The sequence below is a fragment of the Salvelinus fontinalis genome, chromosome 39 (assembly GCF_029448725.1).
Source record: "Salvelinus fontinalis isolate EN_2023a chromosome 39, ASM2944872v1, whole genome shotgun sequence".
Classification (NCBI taxonomy): domain Eukaryota; kingdom Metazoa; phylum Chordata; class Actinopteri; order Salmoniformes; family Salmonidae; genus Salvelinus; species Salvelinus fontinalis.
In genome coordinates, this window is record NC_074703.1 from 5,881,381 (window position 1) to 5,901,380 (window position 20,000).

Below are 20,000 nucleotides of genomic sequence, written 5' to 3' on the forward strand. Positions count from 1 at the left end.
ACCCCTCAGACTAGAGACAGACGTTCATCTAGGTCCTTCAACATTAACACACACCCCTCAGACAGGAGACAGACGTTCATCTAGGTCCTTCAACATTAACACCCATCACACTGGAGACAGATGTTCATCTAGATCCTTCAACATTAACACCCCTCAGACAGGAGACAGACGTTCATCTAGATCCTTCAACATTAACACCCATCAGACAGGAGACAGATGTTCATCTAGATCCTTCAACATTAACACCCCTCAGACAGGAGACAGACGTTCATCTAGATCCTTCAACATTAACACACACCCCTCAGACAGGAGACAGACGTTCATCTAGATCCTTCAACATTAACACCCATCAGACTAGAGACAGAAGTTCATCTAGGTCCTTCAACATTACCACCCATCAGGCAGGAGACAGACATTCATCCAGGTCCTTCAACATTAACACACACCCATCAGACAGGAGACAGACGCTCATCTAGATCCTTCAACATTAACACCCATCAGACTGGAGACAGACGTTCATCTAGGTCCTTCAACATTATCACCCATCAGACTGGAGACAGACGTTCATCTAGGTCCTTCAACATTAACACCCATCAGACAGGAGACAGACGTTCATCTAGATCCTTCAACATTAACACCCCTCAGACTGGAGACAGACGTTCATCTAGGGGCTTCAACATTAACACACACCCATCAGACAGGAGACAGACGTTCATCTAGGTCCTTCAACATTAACACCCCTCAGACAGGAGACAGACGTTCATCTAGGTCCTTCAACATTAACACCCCTCAGACAGGAGACAGGCGTTCATCTAGATCCTTCAACATTAACACACACCCCTCAGACAGGAGACAGACGTTCATCTAGGTCCTTCAACATTAACACACACCCCTCAGACAGGAGACAGACGTTCATCTAGGTCCTTCAACATTAACACACACCCATCAGACAGGAGACAGACGTTCATCTAGGTCCTTCAACATTAACACACACCCATCAGACAGGAGACAGACGTTCATCTAGGTCCTTCAACATTAACACCCATCAGACAGGAGACAGACGTTCATCTAGGTTCTTCAACATTAACACCCCTCAGACAGGAGACAGACGTTCATCTAGGTCCTTCAACATTAACACCCCTCAGACAGGAGACAGACGTTCATCTAGGTCCTTCAACATTAACACCCCTCAGACAGGAGACAGACGTTCCTCTAGGTCCTTCAACATTAACACCCCTCAGACTAGAGACAGATGTTCATCTAGGTCCTTCAACATTAACACACACCCATCAGACAGGAGGCAGACGTTCATCTAGGTCCTTCAACATTAACACCCATCACACTGGAGACAGATGTTCATCTAGATCCTTCAACATTAACACCCCTCAGACAGGAGACAGACGTTCATCTAGATCCTTCAACATTAACACCCATCAGACAGGAGACAGACGTTCATCTAGGTCCTTCAACATTAACACCCATCAGACAGGAGTCAGACGTTCATCTAGGTCCTTCAACATTAACACACACCCCTCAGACAGGAGACAGACGTTCATCTAGATCCTTCAACATTAACACACACCCCTCAGACAGGAGACAGACGTTCATCTAGGTCCTTCAACATTAACACACACCCCTCAGACAGGAGACAGACGTTCATCTAGGTCCTTCAACATTAACACCCCTCAGACAGGAGACAGACGTTCATCTAGGTCCTTCAACATTAACACACACCCCTCAGACAGGAGACAGACGTTCATCTAGGTCCTTCAACATTAACACACACCCATCAGACAGGAGACAGACGTTCATCTAGGTCCTTCAACATTAACACCCCTCAGACAGGAGACAGACGTTCATCTAGATCCTTCAACATTAACACCCATCAGACAGGATACAGATGTTCATCTAGATCCTTCAACATTAACACCCCTCAGACAGGAGACAGACGTTCATCTAGATCCTTCAACATTAACACACACCCATCAGACAGGAGACAGACGTTCATCTAGGTCCTTCAACATTAACACCCATCAGACAGGAGTCAGACGTTCATCTAGATCTTTCAACATTAACACCCACCCCTCAGACAGGAGACAGACGTTCATCTAGGTCCTTCAACATTAACACCCACCCCTCAGACAGGAGACAGACGTTCATCTAGGTCCTTCAACATTAACACACAGTGAAATCAACACTTGTAGTTTGTTACAATGCAGTTAATACAATAATACAATAATGGAAATAACAGGTTAGAAAATGTTGCTTACTTTTTCACTACTCCTGTAATACTTCCAAGGGATGACAATGAAAGTCATGCCATCGAGCTGAAGAAAAATACATTTTGGGGAGAAAAACGATTATAAAATAAATATATTCATAATATTGGAGAACAATTTTAGATTAAAAAAAAAAAAGGTATCCGTTAAAGATTGATTAAAAACAAATACAATATAATAACATGATATTTAAGTGTTGCCGTTACCACTTGTAGGATTGTGAAGAAAAGCAGCCAGCCTCTAACAGAGCAGGAACAACACATGCTGCAGCTCTGGTCTCACCTCTGACTCTCTCTGAGAGAATGTGCATTGAAGCTCTGGGTTTTATGTCATTTCCTGTAACTGACAAGTGTCTTGACAGTGATTTTACAGAGTTCCTCTTAGACATCAGGTTGGTGTTCATTGGTGCACATCATAGAAAAAACGAAAGCGTTTCTTATTGGACAGGTTCAGTTAGTCCCTCCCAGGTTGTTATCTGTCTTCAGTTTGGTGCCTAACGAATACAACCCAGGACTGTTCCTGAGTCATAAGGTTGTGTTGTAGTTCATGACCCCACGAAGACAAACAAAATACAGATGGATTCTATACAGGTTCTATGGGGAGTACTGAGGAATCAACACCATGTAAAAGGGAGCTGGGCCCATATTCATAAAGCCTCTGAGTAGGAGTGCTGACCTAGGATCAGATCTCCCCCACCGTCCATGTAATCTGACCTAGGATCAGATCTTCCCCCACCGTCCATGTAATCTGACCTAGGATCAGATCTTCCCCACCGTCCATGTAATCTGACCTAGGATCAGATCTTCCCCCACCGTCCATGTAATCTGACCTAGGATCAGATCTCCCCCCCACCGTCCATGTAATCTGACCTAGGATCAGATCTCCCCCCACCGTCCATGTAATCTGACCTAGGATCAGATATCCCCCCCCCCACCGTCCATGTAATCTGACCTAGGATCAGATCTCCCCCCACCGTCCATGTAATCTGACCTAGGATAAGATCTCCCCCCACCGTCCATGTAATCTGACCTAGGATCAGATCTCCCCCACCGTCCATGTAATCTGACCTAGGATCAGATCCCCCCCCCCACCGTCCATGTAATCTGACCTAGGATCAGATCCCCTCCCCCACCGTCCATGTAATCTGACCTAGGATCAGATCTCCCCCCACCGTCCATGTAATCTGACCTAGGATCAGATCTCCCCCCACCGTCCATGTAATCTGACCTAGGATCAGATCTCCCCCAACCGTCCATGTAATCTGACCTAGGATCAGATCTCCCCCCGCCGTCCATGTAATCTGATCTATTACATAACTGAACCTAGATCAGCCCTCCTACTCTGAGGCTTTATGAATATGGGACCGGATTTCTTAATGAGTCAAAGTTGTTCTCTGAAGAGGCGGGCTGGAGGCGGGGAAGCAAATGAGGCAACCAAGTGAATTACTACTTCTTTATTTCTGATGTGCCTCAAAAAGGGGAAACAGCCATAAAGACATTGGTCACAGGACTTGAACAGAAGACATTCTGACATGTACTGCAATCATTATACAACTCAAATATATAACAGGTAAATGTATATACACAGCGTGATCAATATTACCATCAGACTTTAATATCTACGAGATGATAGCATTAAAATGGGAATTTATTTTAAACATTTTAGCATGAAGAATACAAAGTTCAGTGTATGGACAGCAAAGCCCCTTCCTTCAGTGAGAGAAACAGAGCAGTAGATAATGAAAACAAAGATCCTTTAAAAATATACACAAATTCATGTTCAATGAGGAACGGATCAATCAACTTCACAAGTGAAGAAACTGCCAGAATTTAACAAAGAGCTGAGATCCAAATCAGAGCATCATTTGGTGCAGGTATAAGATCGACAAACACATGATGCATTGTGGTCCATAGTGATGTTCAGCAGGTTGGGAGTCCAGTCCATTTCCAGTCCAGTCAATTCACAAAGCAAAACCTAATTGCATTCCAAATGTTCCTCATTGAAGAGAACTGTAATTTCAGTGTACTTCCTGAATTGACTGGATTTGAACACCAACGTTCAGTAACAAATACATGTTTCATGCTGTATGGGATATGTCAAAGCCAGCTGTTGATCAAGACAGGATTGGGGTCAATGTGAATCGAAGTCAGTCAATTGAGGAAGAGAATTGTATTTAACAATGCTAATGTAAAAACTTGTAATAAATAACTTCTGCTTTTCAGTTTGAGAAATCATTGGAAATAGATTCCGTTTTTTTTCTCCAATTATTGTATTGGAATTTCAGTTGACTTCCTGAATTGATGACTTCCAATTCAACTTGACCACAACCTTAGATCAAGTGTATCACGTGTTGCTGTATTAGGTAGTGTTGGCATCCCTCTTCCCAATCTGGCAGTACAGGGTCATGGCGAAAGCCATTCCAAAGAGCTGAAACACAAAAAAAGGTAAGTCACAACCCATTAACTACCAGGCTATAGCCCGGTTCCCACATCAGTTTGTGGTGTCTAGCCTGGTTCCAGATCCATTTGTACAGTCTTGCCAGCAGGTTGTTAATTGGCAATGACAAACAGCCATCGGCGTTGCCAAGAAAGTGCCAACAGATCTGGGACCAGGATACATTAAGTATTGAACAGTGACAGAGTGAATTGCACATATCCTTCTTAATGCCAATGACGACAACCATAAAGAGTTAGTGAAGATGAAACAGACCAGTACTGAACACTGACTAGAACAATACACATGTATTCCATTTCTATGACCAGTACATAATATAATGTATTAATAGATGCTTTTGTTATAGAGATTGGACTTCTGGATTCTTACCATCAAGACTGCGATACCAAATGCAATCCCCAGGGCGATGATTGCGTTCTTCTCCATGAAGGAAGTCATAAACTTGACACAAGGCTGCAGAGGACAAAGCGAACAGTCAACAATAGTGATCACCAGGTCAAGGTAATTGTACGAAGACGCTACTTTGCGGTTCACGGTTGCATCATCCTGGAACCCTCTATGGTTTCATGTGGCTGTAGATCAGTTCCCTGTACAGGTTATGTTTATAGTAGTGTAGTGGTAATGTATAGCAGTGCAGTGGTAACGTATGGTAACGCAATGGTAACGTATAGTAGTGTAGCGCAATGGTAACACATGGCAGTGCAGCGTAATGGTAACGCATGGTAGTGCAGCGTAATGGTAATGTAGCGGTAATGGTAACGTGTGGTAGTGTAATGGTAATGTAGTGCAGCGTTAATGTAATGTTTGTTTATTGATGATTCCTTTATACCAAGTAAAGCCACCATCCTTGAGTTTCCTGAATAGTATTTTATTAATAATATGTGATTCTCTGCTTACCGTTGAGTACACTTTGCGTCCGCCTGCACTTTGGCACACCTGAGCGGTGTCAACGCAGTCACAAGAGCTGGGGACAGAGGAGCCCCAGTCAGAGGGTCCGTTGATCAGTCCACAGCACTTTGCCTGAAAAACAAAGGAGTCAGTCCTCCGTCTCACCAACACAAGGGGTTGTGTTCAGTAAAGGCACACTGTCATTTTCCCGTTGCAAAATATTTCACTACAATCTGTTTAGTTAGCAGCCCATTTAACATTTAAAAAAAAAAGTTATTCAGTTAGTCGACAAAATGATCCAATAACATTCGTAGCCGATTAGAACAATTAATCTGGACCAACTAATTAAACTAATAATTATTCATACATTCAAGACAGGACCATCAATCTCTGCGTCCCAAATTGCACCTCATTCCCTTTGTAGTGCACTACTTTGGACCAAAGCCCTATGGGTCCTGCTCAAAAGTAGTTCACTACAGGGAATGTGTACAATTTGTGGCGCATCCTATGTCCACGTGATTCATCTTGGGACCTGTGAAACCACCACTTTTTGGGGTCGGCAGGTAGCCTAGTGGTTAGAGCAGGTAGCCTAGTGGTTAGAGCAGGTAGCCTAGTGGTTAGAGCAGGTAGCCTAGTGGTTAGAGCAGGTAGCCTAGTGGTTAGAGCAGGTAGCCTAGTGGTTAGAGCAGGTAGCCTAGTGGTTAGAGCAGGTAGCCTAGTGGTTAGAGCAGGTAGCCTAGTGGTTAGAGCAGGTAGCCTAGTGGTTAGAGCAGGTAGCCTAGTGGTTAGAGCAGGTAGCCTAGTGGTTAGAGCGTTGGGCCAGCAACTGAAAGGTTGCTAGATCAACTCCGAGCTGACAAGGTAAAAAAATCTGTTGTTCTGCTCCTGAACAAGGCAGTTAACCCTCTGTTGCTAGGCCGTCATTGTAAATAAGAATTTGTTCTTAACTGACTGGCCTAGTTAAATAAAGGTTAAAAAAACTCCCATAGAAATGGATTTAAAAAAACTCGAGGCCAAAAGCCTGTGTTATCATGGGTAGTGCCATTGAGGTGTTTTGAATTGTGGGAGGGATTTCAACTTCATTGGCTGATCCCTCCTGATGGCCCTGTTGGAGTCAAGTCCAACTTGGTCATCAGGAGAGATCAAAGAACTCATTTAACTTGTGAGGAAGTGTACTACTTCAGGACAGCGAGTACCTCAACAGCGTTGCCCGTGTGTTCCCAGACACCATAATTGGACATGTATAAAGAAAATCTATCATTCTCTATGTTACCTCCACTTCCAGTTTTTGCAGGTCCGTTTGAATTTCAGGCTTCTGGTCCTTCAGTGGTAGCAGCTTCGCCAGACTCTCCTTCACCCACACCTGAGACTGGAAGAGGCCATTGAACAGTAGGGGAGACACACAAAGACATGAAAACAGATGTGGAAACCATGTTTTATTAACACATTCAAGAAGTGTCAAGGTACCGACGGTATACGAGGAACTTAAAATGGTAGGAATTCAATTGTCCCAACAGGTACAGTAGCGGTTAAGAGTTTCAGGCCAGTAACCGAGAGGTCGAAGGTTAGACTCCAAGCCCGAATAAAGGGACAAACTGCCGCTGTTCCTTTGCGCAAGGCACCCTAATTGCACCTGTAAGTCGCTCTGTAGAAGAGCGTCTCCTGAATAAAGATCTGAGCGCACAGAGTCTTCCTTACCTTCCCCTCACTAACAGTGTGATGACGTCCTCCTAACCTTCCCCTCACTAACAGTGTGATGACGTCCTCCTGACCTTCCCCTCACTAAAAGTGTGATGACGTCCTCCTGACCTTCCCCTCACTAACAGTGTGATGACGTCCTCCCGACCTTCCCCTCACTAACAGTGTGATGACGTCCTCCCGACCTTCCCCTCACTAACAGTGTGATGGCGTCCTCCCGACCTTCCCCTCACTAACAGTGTGATGACGTCCTCCGTACCTTCCCCTCACTAACAGTGTGATGACGTCCTCCGTACCTTCCCCTCACTAACAGTGTGATGACGTCCTCCTGACCTTCCCCTCACTAACAGTGTGATGACGTCCTCCTGACCTTCCCCTCACTAACAGTGTGATGACGTCCTCCTGACCTTCCCCTCACTAACAGTGTGATGACGTCCTCCTGACCTTCCCCTCACTAACAGTGTGATGACGTCCTCCTGACCTTCCCCTCACTAACAGTGTGATGACGTCCTCCCGACCTTCCCCTCACTAACAGTGTGATGACGTCCTCCCGACCTTCCCCTCACTAACAGTGTGATGACGTCCTCCCGACCTTCCCCTCACTAACAGTGTGATGACGTCCTCCCGACCTTCCCCTCACTAACAGTGTGATGACGTCCTCCCGACCTTCCCCTCACTAACAGTGTGATGTCATCCTCCTAACCTTCCCCTCACTAACAGTGTGATGACGTCCTCCTGATCTTCCCCTCACTAACAGTGTGATGACGTCCTCCCGACCTTCCCCTCACTAACAGTGTGATGACGTCCTCCTTCCCCTCACTAACAGTGTGATGACGTCCTGCTGACCTTCCCCTCACTAACAGTGTGATGTCGTCCTCCTGACCTTCCCCTCACTAACAGTGTGATGACGTCCTCCTGTCCTTCCCCTCACTAACAGTGTGATGTCATCCTCCTAACCTTCCCCTCACTAACAGTGTGATGACGTCCTCCGTACCTTCCCCTCACTAACAGTGTGATGACGTCCTCCTGACCTTCCCCTCACTAACAGTGTGATGACGTCCTCCTGATCTTCCCCTCACTAACAGTGTGATGACGTCCTCCTTCCCCTCACTAACAGTGTGATGACGTCCTCCTGACCTTCCCCTCACTAACAGTGTGATGACGTCCTCCTGATCTTCCCCTCACTAACAGTGTGATGACGTCCTCCTGACCTTCCCCTCACTAACAGTGTGATGACGTCCTCCTGATCTTCCCCTCACTAACAGTGTGATGACGTCCTCCTGACCTTCCCCTCACTAACAGTGTGATGACGTCCTCCTGATCTTCCCCTCACTAACAGTGTGATGACGTCCTCCTGACCTTCCCCTCACTAACAGTGTGATGACGTCCTCCTGATCTTCCCCTCACTAACAGTGTGATGACGTCCTCCTGACCTTCCCCTCACTAACAGTGTGATGACGTCCTCCTGACCTTCCCCTCACTAACAGTGTGATGACGTCCTCCTTCCCCTCACTAACAGTGTGATGACGTCCTGCTGACCTTCCCCTCACTAACAGTGTGATGACGTCCTCCTGATCTTCCCCTCACTAACAGTGTGATGACGTCCTGCTGACCTTCCCCTCACTAACAGTGTGATGACGTCCTGCTGACCTTCCCCTCACTAACAGTGTGATGACGTCCTCCTTCCCCTCACTAACAGTGTGATGACGTCCTCCTGACCTTCCCCTCACTAACAGTGTGATGACGTCCTCCTTCCCCTCACTAACAGTGTGATGACGTCCTCCTGACCTTCCCCTCACTAACAGTGTGATGACGTCCTCCTTCCCCTCACTAACAGTGTGATGACGTCCTCCTTCCCCTCACTAACAGTGTGATGACGTCCTCCTGACCTTCCCCTCACTAACAGTGTGATGACGTCCTCCTGACCTTCCCCTCACTAACAGTGTGATGACGTCCTCCTTCCCCTCACTAACAGTGTGATGACGTCCTGCTGAACTTCCCCTCACTAACAGTGTGATGACGTCCTCCTGACCTTCCCCTCACTAACAGTGTGATGACGTCCTCCGTACCTTCCCCTCACTAACAGTGTGATGACGTCCTCCTGACCTTCCCCTCACTAACAGTGTGATGTCGTCCTCCTGTCCTTCCCCTCACTAACAGTGTGATGACGTCCTCCTTCCCCTCACTAACAGTGTGATGACGTCCTCCTGACCTTCCCCTCACTAACAGTGTGATGTCGTCCTCCTGTCCTTCCCCTCACTAACAGTGGGTGTGTGATGACGTCCTCCCGACCTTCCCCTCACTAACAGTGTGATGACGTCCTCCCGACCTTCCCCTCACTAACAGTGTGATGTCATCCTCCTGACCTTCCCCTCACTAACAGTGTGATGACGTCTTCCTTACCTTCCCCTCACTAACAGTGTGATGACGTCCTCCTGACCTTCCCCTCACTAACAGTGTGATGACGTCCTCCTGATCTTCCCCTCACTAACAGTGTGATGACGTCTTCCTTACCTTCCCCTCACTAACAGTGTGATGACGTCCTCCTTCCCCTCACTAACAGTGTGATGTCATCCTCCTGACCTTCCCCTCACTAACAGTGTGATGTCATCCTCCTGATCTTCCCCTCACTAACAGTGTGATGTCGTCCTCCTGTCCTTCCCCTCACTAACAGTGTGATGTCATCCTCCTGACCTTCCCCTCACTAACAGTGTGATGACGTCCTCCTTCCCCTCACTAACAGTGTGATGACGTCCTGCTGACCTTCCCCTCACTAACAGTGTGATGACGTCCTCCTGATCTTCCCCTCACTAACAGTGTGATGACGTCCTCCTGATCTTCCCCTCACTAACAGTGTGATGACGTCCTGCTGACCTTCCCCTCACTAACAGTGTGATGACGTCCTGCTGACCTTCCCCTCACTAACAGTGTGATGACGTCCTCCTGACCTTCCCCTCACTAACAGTGTGATGACGTCCTCCTGACCTTCCCCTCACTAACAGTGTGATGACGTCCTGCTGACCTTCCCCTCACTAACAGTGTGATGACGTCCTCCTGATCTTCCCCTCACTAACAGTGTGATGACGTCCTCCTGATCTTCCCCTCACTAACAGTGTGATGACGTCCTGCTGACCTTCCCCTCACTAACAGTGTGATGTCGTCCTCCTTCCCCTCACTAACAGTGTGATGACGTCCTCCTGACCTTCCCCTCACTAACAGTGTGATGACGTTCTCCTGACCTTCCCCTCACTAACAGTGTGATGTCGTCCTCCTTACCTTCCCCTCACTAACAGTGTGATGACGTTCTCCTGACCTTCCCCTCACTAACAGTGTGATGTCGTCCTCCTTACCTTCCCCTCACTAACAGTGTGATGTCGTCCTCCTTACCTTCCCCTCACTAACAGTGTGATGACGTCCTCCTTCCCCTCACTAACAGTGTGATGTCGTCCTCCTGACCTTCCCCTCACTAACAGTGTGATGACGTCCTCCTTCCCCTCACTAACAGTGTGATGTCGTCCTCCTTACCTTCCCCTCACTAACAGTGTGATGTCGTCCTCCTTACCTTCCCCTCACTAACAGTGTGATGTCGTCCTCCTTACCTTCCCCTCACTAACAGTGTGATGACGTCCTCCTTCCCCTCACTAACAGTGTGATGACGTCCTCCCGACCTTCCCCTCACTAACATTGGGTGTGTGAGACATCCCTCTGAGCACAGAATTCAATTCAACTTCTATTTCACGTTAGTTCAACGTAATTTCATGGACATGTGGAAACGCTGATTCAACCAGTGAGGGTTTCCTCCTTACCGTCTTCTCTCCGACAGCTCCCAGGATTCCGGCGATCAACAGGAGGATGAAGATGAGGAGCAGCCCGACGAAGAACTGAAACAAAACATTTGTCCGGGAAGTTCCATTGAGGCAAGGGGACAGTTATCTGGATTTAACATATCTAACATTTTAATCTGATTTGGGTTTTTACAAAACTGAAATGATACTCTGATCCTTCAGAGAATAATTTGGTCATCCAATTTCACCTTTAAAAAAATCAGCATTCAAATTTAGTGATGAGGCTATTTTCGATACCGAAAAATGTGTGTTACAGCCTGAATTGTAAATGGATTAAACACCCCCCCCCCCTCTATTTATGCACAATACTGCATAATGGCAAAAAGATATACGTTTTAGACATTTGCACATGTATTGAAATCACACTTACAAAAGTATCCAACCCCTCCCGCCAATGTATACTTTCTAAAATCACCTTAAGGGATTTGCAGGCTCCATTTTAAAATTTGACTTATTTTCATTCATGTAGTTTACTCGTCTCTGTATCCCTGTAATAGTGAAGTAGTACCCCAAGCTGTCCAATAGATGGTGAGGTGTGGACCAGTTCAAAGCACTGAACATCTGGATTCTGTGATCTTGATATTTTGGCATCTGGATCAGAATGATCCTATCCAATTATTTTCTGGAGTGGGACAACAAAAGAAACTGGCTCAAACTGCCAGATGGTCTGTTTTTGCTATCCAGGATCAGATCAATTACAGACTCTGGATCATTCTGATCCAGATTTAAAGTTGGGAAAAAAACTTTTCCAATGCGTGACCTGGGAAACCATCTCATACTTGTCACTCTTGCAAAAGCGATGCCATCTCTGATATGTATACAAAGGTTAAATAAATGATTGTAGGTACTTTTTCCACATTGTTACATCTACATACAACACCCCATAACGACAAAGCGAAAACAGGTTTAGAATTTTTTGCTAATTTATAAAAAAAAAAAAATGAAATCTCATTTACATAAGTATTCAGACCCTTTGTTATGAGACTCGAAATTGATCTCAGGTGCATCTTGTTTCCATTAATCATCCTTGAGATGTTTCAACAACTTGATTGGAGACCACCTGTGGTAAATTTAATTGATTGTTCCTTTCCAAATCATGTCCACCTGTATATACAAGGTCCCACGGTTGACCGTGCATGTCAGATCAAAAACCAATCCATGAGGTTGAAGGAATTGTCCGTGTAGCACCGATACGGGATTGTGTCAAGGCACAGATAGGGGGAAGGATAGCCAAAAAATATTCTGTGACATTGAACAGTGGCGCCCATCATTCTTAAATGGAAGATGTTTGGAACCACTAAGACTCAACCTAGAGCTGGCCTCCCGTCCAAACTGCGCAATAGGGGAGGGGGCTTGGTCAGTGAGGTGACCAAGAACCCGATGGTCACTCTGACAGAGCTCCTCTGGAGATGGGAGAACCTTCCAGAATGACAATCTTTGCAGCACTCCACCAATCAGGCTTTTATGGTACAGTGGCCGGACGGAAGCCACTCCTCAGTAAAAGGCACGACAGCCCGCTTGCAGTTTGCTGGAAGGCACCTAAAGAACTCAGACCATGAGAAAAATTGTCTGATGAAACCAAGATTGACCACTTTGGCCTGAATGCCAAGCGTCACATCTACAGGAAATCTGTCACCATCCCTACGGTGAAGCGCGGTGGTGGCAGCATCATGCTTTGGGGATGTTTTTCAGCCACAGGGACTGGAAGACTAGTCAGGATTGAGGGAAAGATGAATGGAGCAAAGTACAGAGAGATCCTTGATGAAAACCTGCTCCAGAGAGCTCCGGACCTCAGACTGGGGGCGAAGGTTCTCCTTCCAACAGGACAACTAAGCACACAGCCAATCCAACGCAGGAGTGGCTTTGGGACAAGTCTCTGAATTTCCTTGAGTGGCCCAGCCAGAACCCAGACTTGAACCCGATCAAACATCTCTGGAGAGACCTGAAAATAGCTGTGCAGCGACACTCCCCATTCAACCTGACAGATCTTGTGGGAATCTGCAGAGAAGAATGGAATAAACTCCACAAATACAGGTGTGCTAAGCCTGTCGCATCATACCCAACAAGACTCAAGTTTGTAATCGCTGACAAAGGTGCTTCAACAAGGTACTGCGTAAAGGGTCTGAAGACTTATGTAACACTGATTATAAAAAATAAAAAAATACATTTACAAAAACATAAAACCTGTTTTTGCTTTGTCATTATGCGGTATTGTGAGTAGATTGATGGGGGGAAAGTTAATCTATTTTTGAATAAGACTAACATGAAATATGGAAGAAGTCTGAATACTTTCTGAATGCACTGCATATGAAGAGACTGGTTTGGTTAGAACCACTTGGCTATTGGGACAGCATTATCCTATGCAGTGTACAATAATGTAGCATTTTCAATGTAAGTGTGAGGGTTGGCCATTGTAAGGGAGTGTGTGTTTCCCCTCACCAGAATGAGCATGCAGCGGTTTTCCTTAATGGCTCCACAGCAGCCCAGGAAGCCCAGTACCATGATGATGACACCAACAGCTATCAGTAGGTCTACAAACGGCACGGCCTCATCCATTATCTGAGGGAGGGGGACAGACAGTCATTTTACATGTAGATATCTGCTAAATAGGTTGATATGACTGGATGCATTTGTTTCAAGTTGCTGTTTTTACTGTGTAAAGACGGCTTTTGATGGCGTCGGCATTAATTTAGTGTCACACTGGACATTTCCTTACCACGTTTCCATTCTTGCTCACTTTGAGGTAGATGGACACACCAAGAATGACGCAGCCACTGATCTGGAAAACAAAATGAGATTAAATGAGCGTTTTATTTAGAATAAACTTTATAAAGTTGTGCTTTTCAATGTCACTGCGATTCAATGACCAGGTCTTGTTGCATATCAAGTCAACATGAATGTGGATTCATTTAAAAAGAATCACAACGCACTAGCTACATCTGGTGGCAACTCTGAGGAACTACAGCTGAACCGCCACCACAATGGAGGAGATACAGCATCATCCAGCCCCCACATGAGAATATCTTTCCTGTGTTAACAGTGGACTCTAGACCACACGGGAGATTCTCAATTGCGTGAACTTGATTCCTCAGATCCTCTCCTCTTAAATCCAGAGGGGAGAGGATGAGAGGAATCCAGGAAAATAGAGGTTCTCCCGTGGTTTCAGAACTGATAGTGACAGGTTACATACATTGAATATTTGATTAGATTTTTTTATTGCCGGTCAACCCAACGACTCCAGTAACTTAAAGCCATCGATGAATGATTTGTTTGAAAGCATTCCATGCTCACACAGTATGGGCCTGTGGACGTCAGGTTAATTGGCAAGGCTATATGAATATTCAGTTCAGTATTTAGAGAGATTACAACGTATACACCATTTTTTATGTTGAAGACGTTCTGCGATGACTGGACCATGAATGATAATTATTTTGGCTTTCAAAAAGTTGAAAGATATCCTTCAAGATTTATTTTTTATTTTTTAAGATTCTGATTGAGATTAACTCCAAATATGAGTCCCCATATCCACACAGCCCCCACTTGTGGCCTGGAGTGGCATGCCCATGCAGTAAAGGTTGTGACATCCTGACTTGCATCTCGTCATGCCACAACCGTGCATCCGGTGACACAAACACAAGAACCAGAAAAACCCTCACAGCACTGAAGCTGAAAGCAATGAGGGCTGTTTCCAAAAGTAAACACTGGAGTATAGTCTTCGACAAGAGAGCTATTGTAAAGTGTAATGTCAGCAAACAATGACAACTTTTGTTCTAAAGCCAGTGACGCTTTAAAATGAGCTTCTACGCACTGTCAATACATTACACTATAGCCTAGGTACAGTCATCTCTGGTTAATATATTAGACTCTAGCCTAGGTACAGTCATCTCTGGTTAATACATTACACTATAGCCTAGGTACAGTCATCTCTGGTTAATATATTAGACTATAGCCTAGGTACAGTCATCTCTGGTTAATATATTAGACTATAGCCTAGGTACAGTCATCTCTGGTTAATATATTAGACTATAGCCTAGGTACAGTCATCTCTGGTTAATATATTAGACTATAGCCTAGGTACAGTCATCTCTGGTTAATATATTAGACTCTAGCCTTGGTACAGTCATCTGGTCAAATACGTGGAGTGGTAAGACAACTTGGGGCAATGCAATGGACAGTTACATCCCTCTGATAAAGGAATTAGATTTCTGGCACGTGTAAATAAACCACATTACAAATAGAAAGCAGGCCAGGTATCATTTCCCCCTAATGCTTTTCCTATCAGATTGCTGCTAAGCAACTCAAGACAAAACAACCTCAAAGCTTTTGTTTTATTCTTGAAATAAAGAAGACCCGGTCACCTTGCCAAGACTGGACAGGCAGCAAATACGAGTCTTTGACAAAGAACAGGTTGTGAGCAGATCCTTGCTATTGACTGGTCATTCTCTGGCCCTGACATCGTCCCAAATGTTATCTGATTACCCATTGGCCCAGAGGAGTATGCGTCAAATCAAGATCAAGGAGTTAGCCAGCTAACTGGCCTGAATATCATCCCAAATGGAATCTGATTAGAGATCCCCATGGTCTAATTGCTTCATCCACACATCTAGGTTTAGCTTAATGTTAAATGAACCAGGGGGGAAAAATCTGTTATTTCTCAAAGTTAGCAGGCTAACTCATTGATCCTGCTTTGGAGTATACCCCTCTGGTCAACAGTAGTGCACTATAGGGAATCCTAGGGTTCCATTTGGGACACCTAATAGTAATCGCACCTGTCCACAAAGGGCAGGTGACACCTTATACCTCAGACTGAATACCCTTTGTTTGTAAACCAACAACAAAACGTACTAGGCCAAGCATTCAGTTATTGCAGCGAGGCGACATTGGCTGCCTGAGAATATCACCAGTCTAAAGCATAAAGTAGAGTTATGTCTAGATACATGACTAGTGAGTGCTATGCAAGGGACACTGAGCTACGCTAGGGACACTGAGCTACGCTAGGGACACTGAGCTACGCTAGGGACACTGAGCTACGCTAGGGACACTGAGCTACGCTAGGGACACTGAGCTACGCTAGGGACACTGAGCTACGCTAGGGACACTGAGCAACGCTAGGGACACTGAGCAACGCTAGGGACACTGAGCAACGCTAGGGACACTGAGCTACGCTAGGGACACTGAGCTACGCTAGGGACACTGAGCTACAAGGCTTTCCATTCTAGAACGGTACAAGTGTTCCATTTTAGAATACGCTTCTGCAATTCACAGAATTCAATTCTGCCACCATTTCCTACATCAGTCATATAGAAGTTGGAGTTTAAAACACACACTAAACACTACTGTGCCTGGTGACATTTAGCCAGATATCTGGATTGCATTCATTACACACCAAACTGAAGAAAACTGACCGAATCAGGGAGGGGGTAGAGGCTTGTCCAATGAGAAACATGAATTTTTATTTGTCATGTTGCAAAACGTTTAGCTATGGAGTGCACTAATGAATACGACCCTGCTTTAACTGTGGGAACTGAGAAGGTTTGTTAAGCTATCGTCGTGAAGACACACACCTTTCAGAGTCAATGGAGGTAGAATTGGTTCTCCCCCTTCCCAGTCACCCGAGAGTGAGAAAACCAGTTAGGGCAGTACTGGCACATTTTAGAACAGTGACTAAGTGACTAAGTGACACTTGCACCATTTTCTTCTATCCAACAACTAAGGGTCAGGGGTAGTAGTCTAGCCCAGTCCTCCCCTACCACCAGTTTCATAAGTTAATGAGACCAGGGTCAAACACAGATTAATATGGGACTGAAACATGTCCTCAGGCCCTAATGCAAACACAGTTGAAGTCAGAAGTTTACATGCATCTTAACCAAATACATTTAAACTCAGTTTCACAATTCCTTACATTTAATCATTGTCTTAGGATCACCCACTTTATTTTAAGAATGTGAAATGTCAGAATAATATTAGAGACTGATTTCTTTTCAGCTTTTATTTCATCACATTCCCAGTAGGTCAGAAGTTTACATGCTACCAAATACTAAATGGAGTGTATTGCCTTTAAATTGTTTAACTTGGGTCAAACGTTTCAGGTAGCCTTCCACAAGCTTCCCACAATAAGTTGGGTGAATTCTGGCCCATTCCTCCTGACAGAGCTGGTGTAACCGAGTCAGGTTTGTAGGCCTCCTTGCTCTCACACGCTTTTTCAGAATCTGCCCACAAATTTTCTGTAGGCTTGAGGTCAGGGCTTTGTGATGGCCACTCCAATAGCTTGACTGTGTTGTCCATAAACAATTTTGCCACAACTTTAGAAGTATGCTTGGGGTCATTGTCCATTTGGAAGACCCATTTGCAACCAAGCTTTAACTTCCTGACTGATGTCTTGAGCTGTTGCTTCAATGTCCACAATTTTAAATCCTCATGATGCCATCTATTTTGTGAAGTGCACCAGTCCCTCCTGCACCAAAGCACCCCCACAACATGATGCTGCCACCCCCGTGCTTCATGGTTGGGATGGTGTTCATCGGCTTGCAAGCCTCCCCCTTTTTCCTCCAAACATAACGATGGTCATTATGGTCAAACAGTTCTATTTTTGTTTCATCAGACCAGAGGACATTTCTCCATAAAGTACAATCTTTGTCCCCATGTGCAGTTGCAAAACGTTGCTGTTGTTTTGGGATTGATTTGCACTTTTCGCACCAAAGTATGTTCATCTCTAGGAGACAGAAGGTATCGCCTTCCTGAGCGGTATGATGGCTGCGTGGTCCCATGGTGTTTATACTTGCATACTATTGTTTGTACAGATGAATGTGGTACCTTCAGGCGTTTGGAAATTGCTCCCAAGGATGAACCAGACTTGTGGATGTCTCTTTTTTTTTCTAAGGTCTTGGCTGATTTATTTAGATTTTCCCATGATGTCAAGCAAAGAGGCTCTAAGTTTGAAGGTAGGCCTTGAAATACATCCACAAGTACACCTCCAATGGACTCAAATTATGTCAATTAGCCTATCAGAAGCTTCTAAAGCCATGACATTTTCTCAAATTTTCCAAGCTGTTTAAAGGCAGTCAACTTAGGGTATGTAAACCTCTGACCCACTGGAATTGCGATAGTGAATTATAAGTGAAACAATCTGTCTCTAAACAATTGTTGGAAAAATGACTTGTGTCATGCACAAAGTAGATGTCCTAACCAACTCGCCAAAACTATAGTTTGTTAACAACAAATGTGGAGCAGTTGATGTGAAGTGGTTGAAAAAATAAATAAAGAGTTTTAATGACTCCACACTAAGTGTATGTAAACTTCCAGACTTCAACTGTACATAGTGCTGTAACCTGCGAGTCTCTACAGTGCTGCAACTCTCCAACCTGTTATGCTACATTAGTGATGAACCTCTCCAACCTGTCGATCTACATTACAGTGCTGTGCTGTACCCACTACAGGTTGGCAGCTCTTCACCCCGTAACAAAAGTGTTTAGCTAATAAGAACACATGACTTTAATACACTTTACACTACCCCATCTAGACACAGCCCCTAGGCTACTGAACATAGATATGTACAGGACATTCCTGACTTTAATACACTTTACACTACCCCATCTAGACACAGCCCCTAGGCTACTGAACATAGATATGTACAGGACATTCCTGACTTTAATACACTTTACACTACCCCATCTAGACACAGCCCCTAGGCTACTGAACATAGATGTGTACAGGACATTCCTGAGAAACAATAGTAGAACAGCTCTATAAAAAAAAGCGACAGAATTGTATATTTTATTTATTCCTTCGAGTAGCTCCAGCCTTCCATCTGATCCCCTAGATGGAGTCTTGTGACATATTGCTTAGGCTCTATATGTAACCAATATTTTAGAGCTCCACTAAATACCTGCTATGACCTGGGTGTAACCTCCCTCTGGTCGGGCTGAGAGAGTGGCGAGATGGAATTATCATTGATTTGATCACGTCTTCAGAAAGATGGAAAAAGCCAGTGTGGCTCTATGGAACAGAAACCACACGAAGGAGGGAGAGGTCAGAGCTATGGCTTCAAGGCTTAATGAAAGTTAGTCATGTGATGTTCACACATCGTTTCCATAAAAATTTGAACGTCATCTCATTTCCATAGACATGTAAACAGATTACTGGGTGTAATAGGCTACTGGTTGATCACTCAACTAACAAACACATCACTATACCACACACACACGATTAAAAACCTACATCAACCAATCGAGGGCACTATAGTTAAAGTAAAACATGTAGGTTAATAGGACTCACCCAGAACAGTAGATTGAAGAGGAAGAGCAAGTACTTGATACATTTATTCACAGCCATCTTCTAACCTTCCAACAGGAAAGACGTGATGTGACAGACCAATGTTAAGTTAATCCCTATTCCTCTGTTCCAGACCCACAATGCTGTTGCCCGTGTGTGAGAGTGAGAGGGTGCTTTCACAAGCCTGTATTTAAAAGCTGTGGGTGTGGTTACTGACTACTCAGTCCAGTCCAGTCTCCAACAGTCTCCTCCCTCTAGCCCGTATTTAAAAGCTGTGGGTGTGGTTACTGACTACTCAGTCCAGTCCAGTCACCAACAGTCTCCTACCAGTCCCCTCCCTCTAGCTCGTATTTAAAAGCTGTGGGTGTGGTTACTGACTACTCAGTCCAGTCCAGTCTCCTACCAGTCTCCTCCCTCTAGCCCGTATTTTAAAGCAGTGGGTGTGGTTACTGACTACTCAGTCCAGTCCAGGTACCAACAGTCCCCTCCCTCTAGCCCATATTTAAAAGCAGTGGGTGTGGTTACTGACTACTCAGTCCAGTCCAGTCACCAACAGTCTCCTACC

General features: G+C 45.0%; 2 protein-coding genes across 2 annotated transcripts in view; both read right to left on the reverse strand.

Annotated features, from left to right (window-relative positions):
* LOC129838583 (tetraspanin-8-like) overlaps window positions 1-2,572 on the reverse strand; it is a 24,552-nt gene extending 21,980 nt beyond the window's left edge. The window contains exons 1-2 of the mRNA XM_055905658.1: window positions 2,486-2,572; window positions 2,271-2,327 (exon numbers count right to left, since the gene is read on the reverse strand). Coding sequence (XP_055761633.1) covers window positions 2,271-2,327; window positions 2,486-2,542 — 114 coding nt within the window. The 5' untranslated portion in view covers window positions 2,543-2,572. The remainder of the gene's footprint in view (window positions 1-2,270; window positions 2,328-2,485) is intronic.
* Window positions 2,573-4,557: 1,985 nt separating this feature from the next.
* LOC129838783 (tetraspanin-8-like) lies at window positions 4,558-19,606 on the reverse strand. The gene is made up of 8 exons (XM_055905956.1): window positions 19,439-19,606; window positions 13,881-13,943; window positions 13,604-13,723; window positions 11,126-11,200; window positions 6,895-6,990; window positions 5,631-5,753; window positions 5,103-5,186; window positions 4,558-4,706 (listed from the first exon to the last, which is right to left on the reverse strand). Exons 1-8 carry the CDS (start codon window positions 19,493-19,495, stop codon window positions 4,638-4,640), a joined length of 687 nt encoding a protein of 228 aa, XP_055761931.1. The 5' UTR covers window positions 19,496-19,606; the 3' UTR covers window positions 4,558-4,637.
* Between the last annotated feature and the right edge of the window lie 394 nt (window positions 19,607-20,000).

What these genes read in the sequence shown, in the direction of transcription:
- LOC129838783 (XM_055905956.1), bottom strand. Translation starts at nt 19,495, where the DNA reads ATGGCTGTGAATAAATGTATCAAGTACTTGCTCTTCCTCTTCAATCTA. An exon ending in TCTTCAATCTACTGTTCTGG is followed by an intron (nt 13,944 to 19,438) that starts GTGAGTCCTATT and finishes TTTGTTTTCCAG; the next exon opens with ATCAGTGGCTGCGTCATTCT. An exon ending in GAGCTGTCGGAGAGAAGACG is followed by an intron (nt 6,991 to 11,125) that starts GTAAGGAGGAAA and finishes GGCCTCTTCCAG; the next exon opens with TCTCAGGTGTGGGTGAAGGA.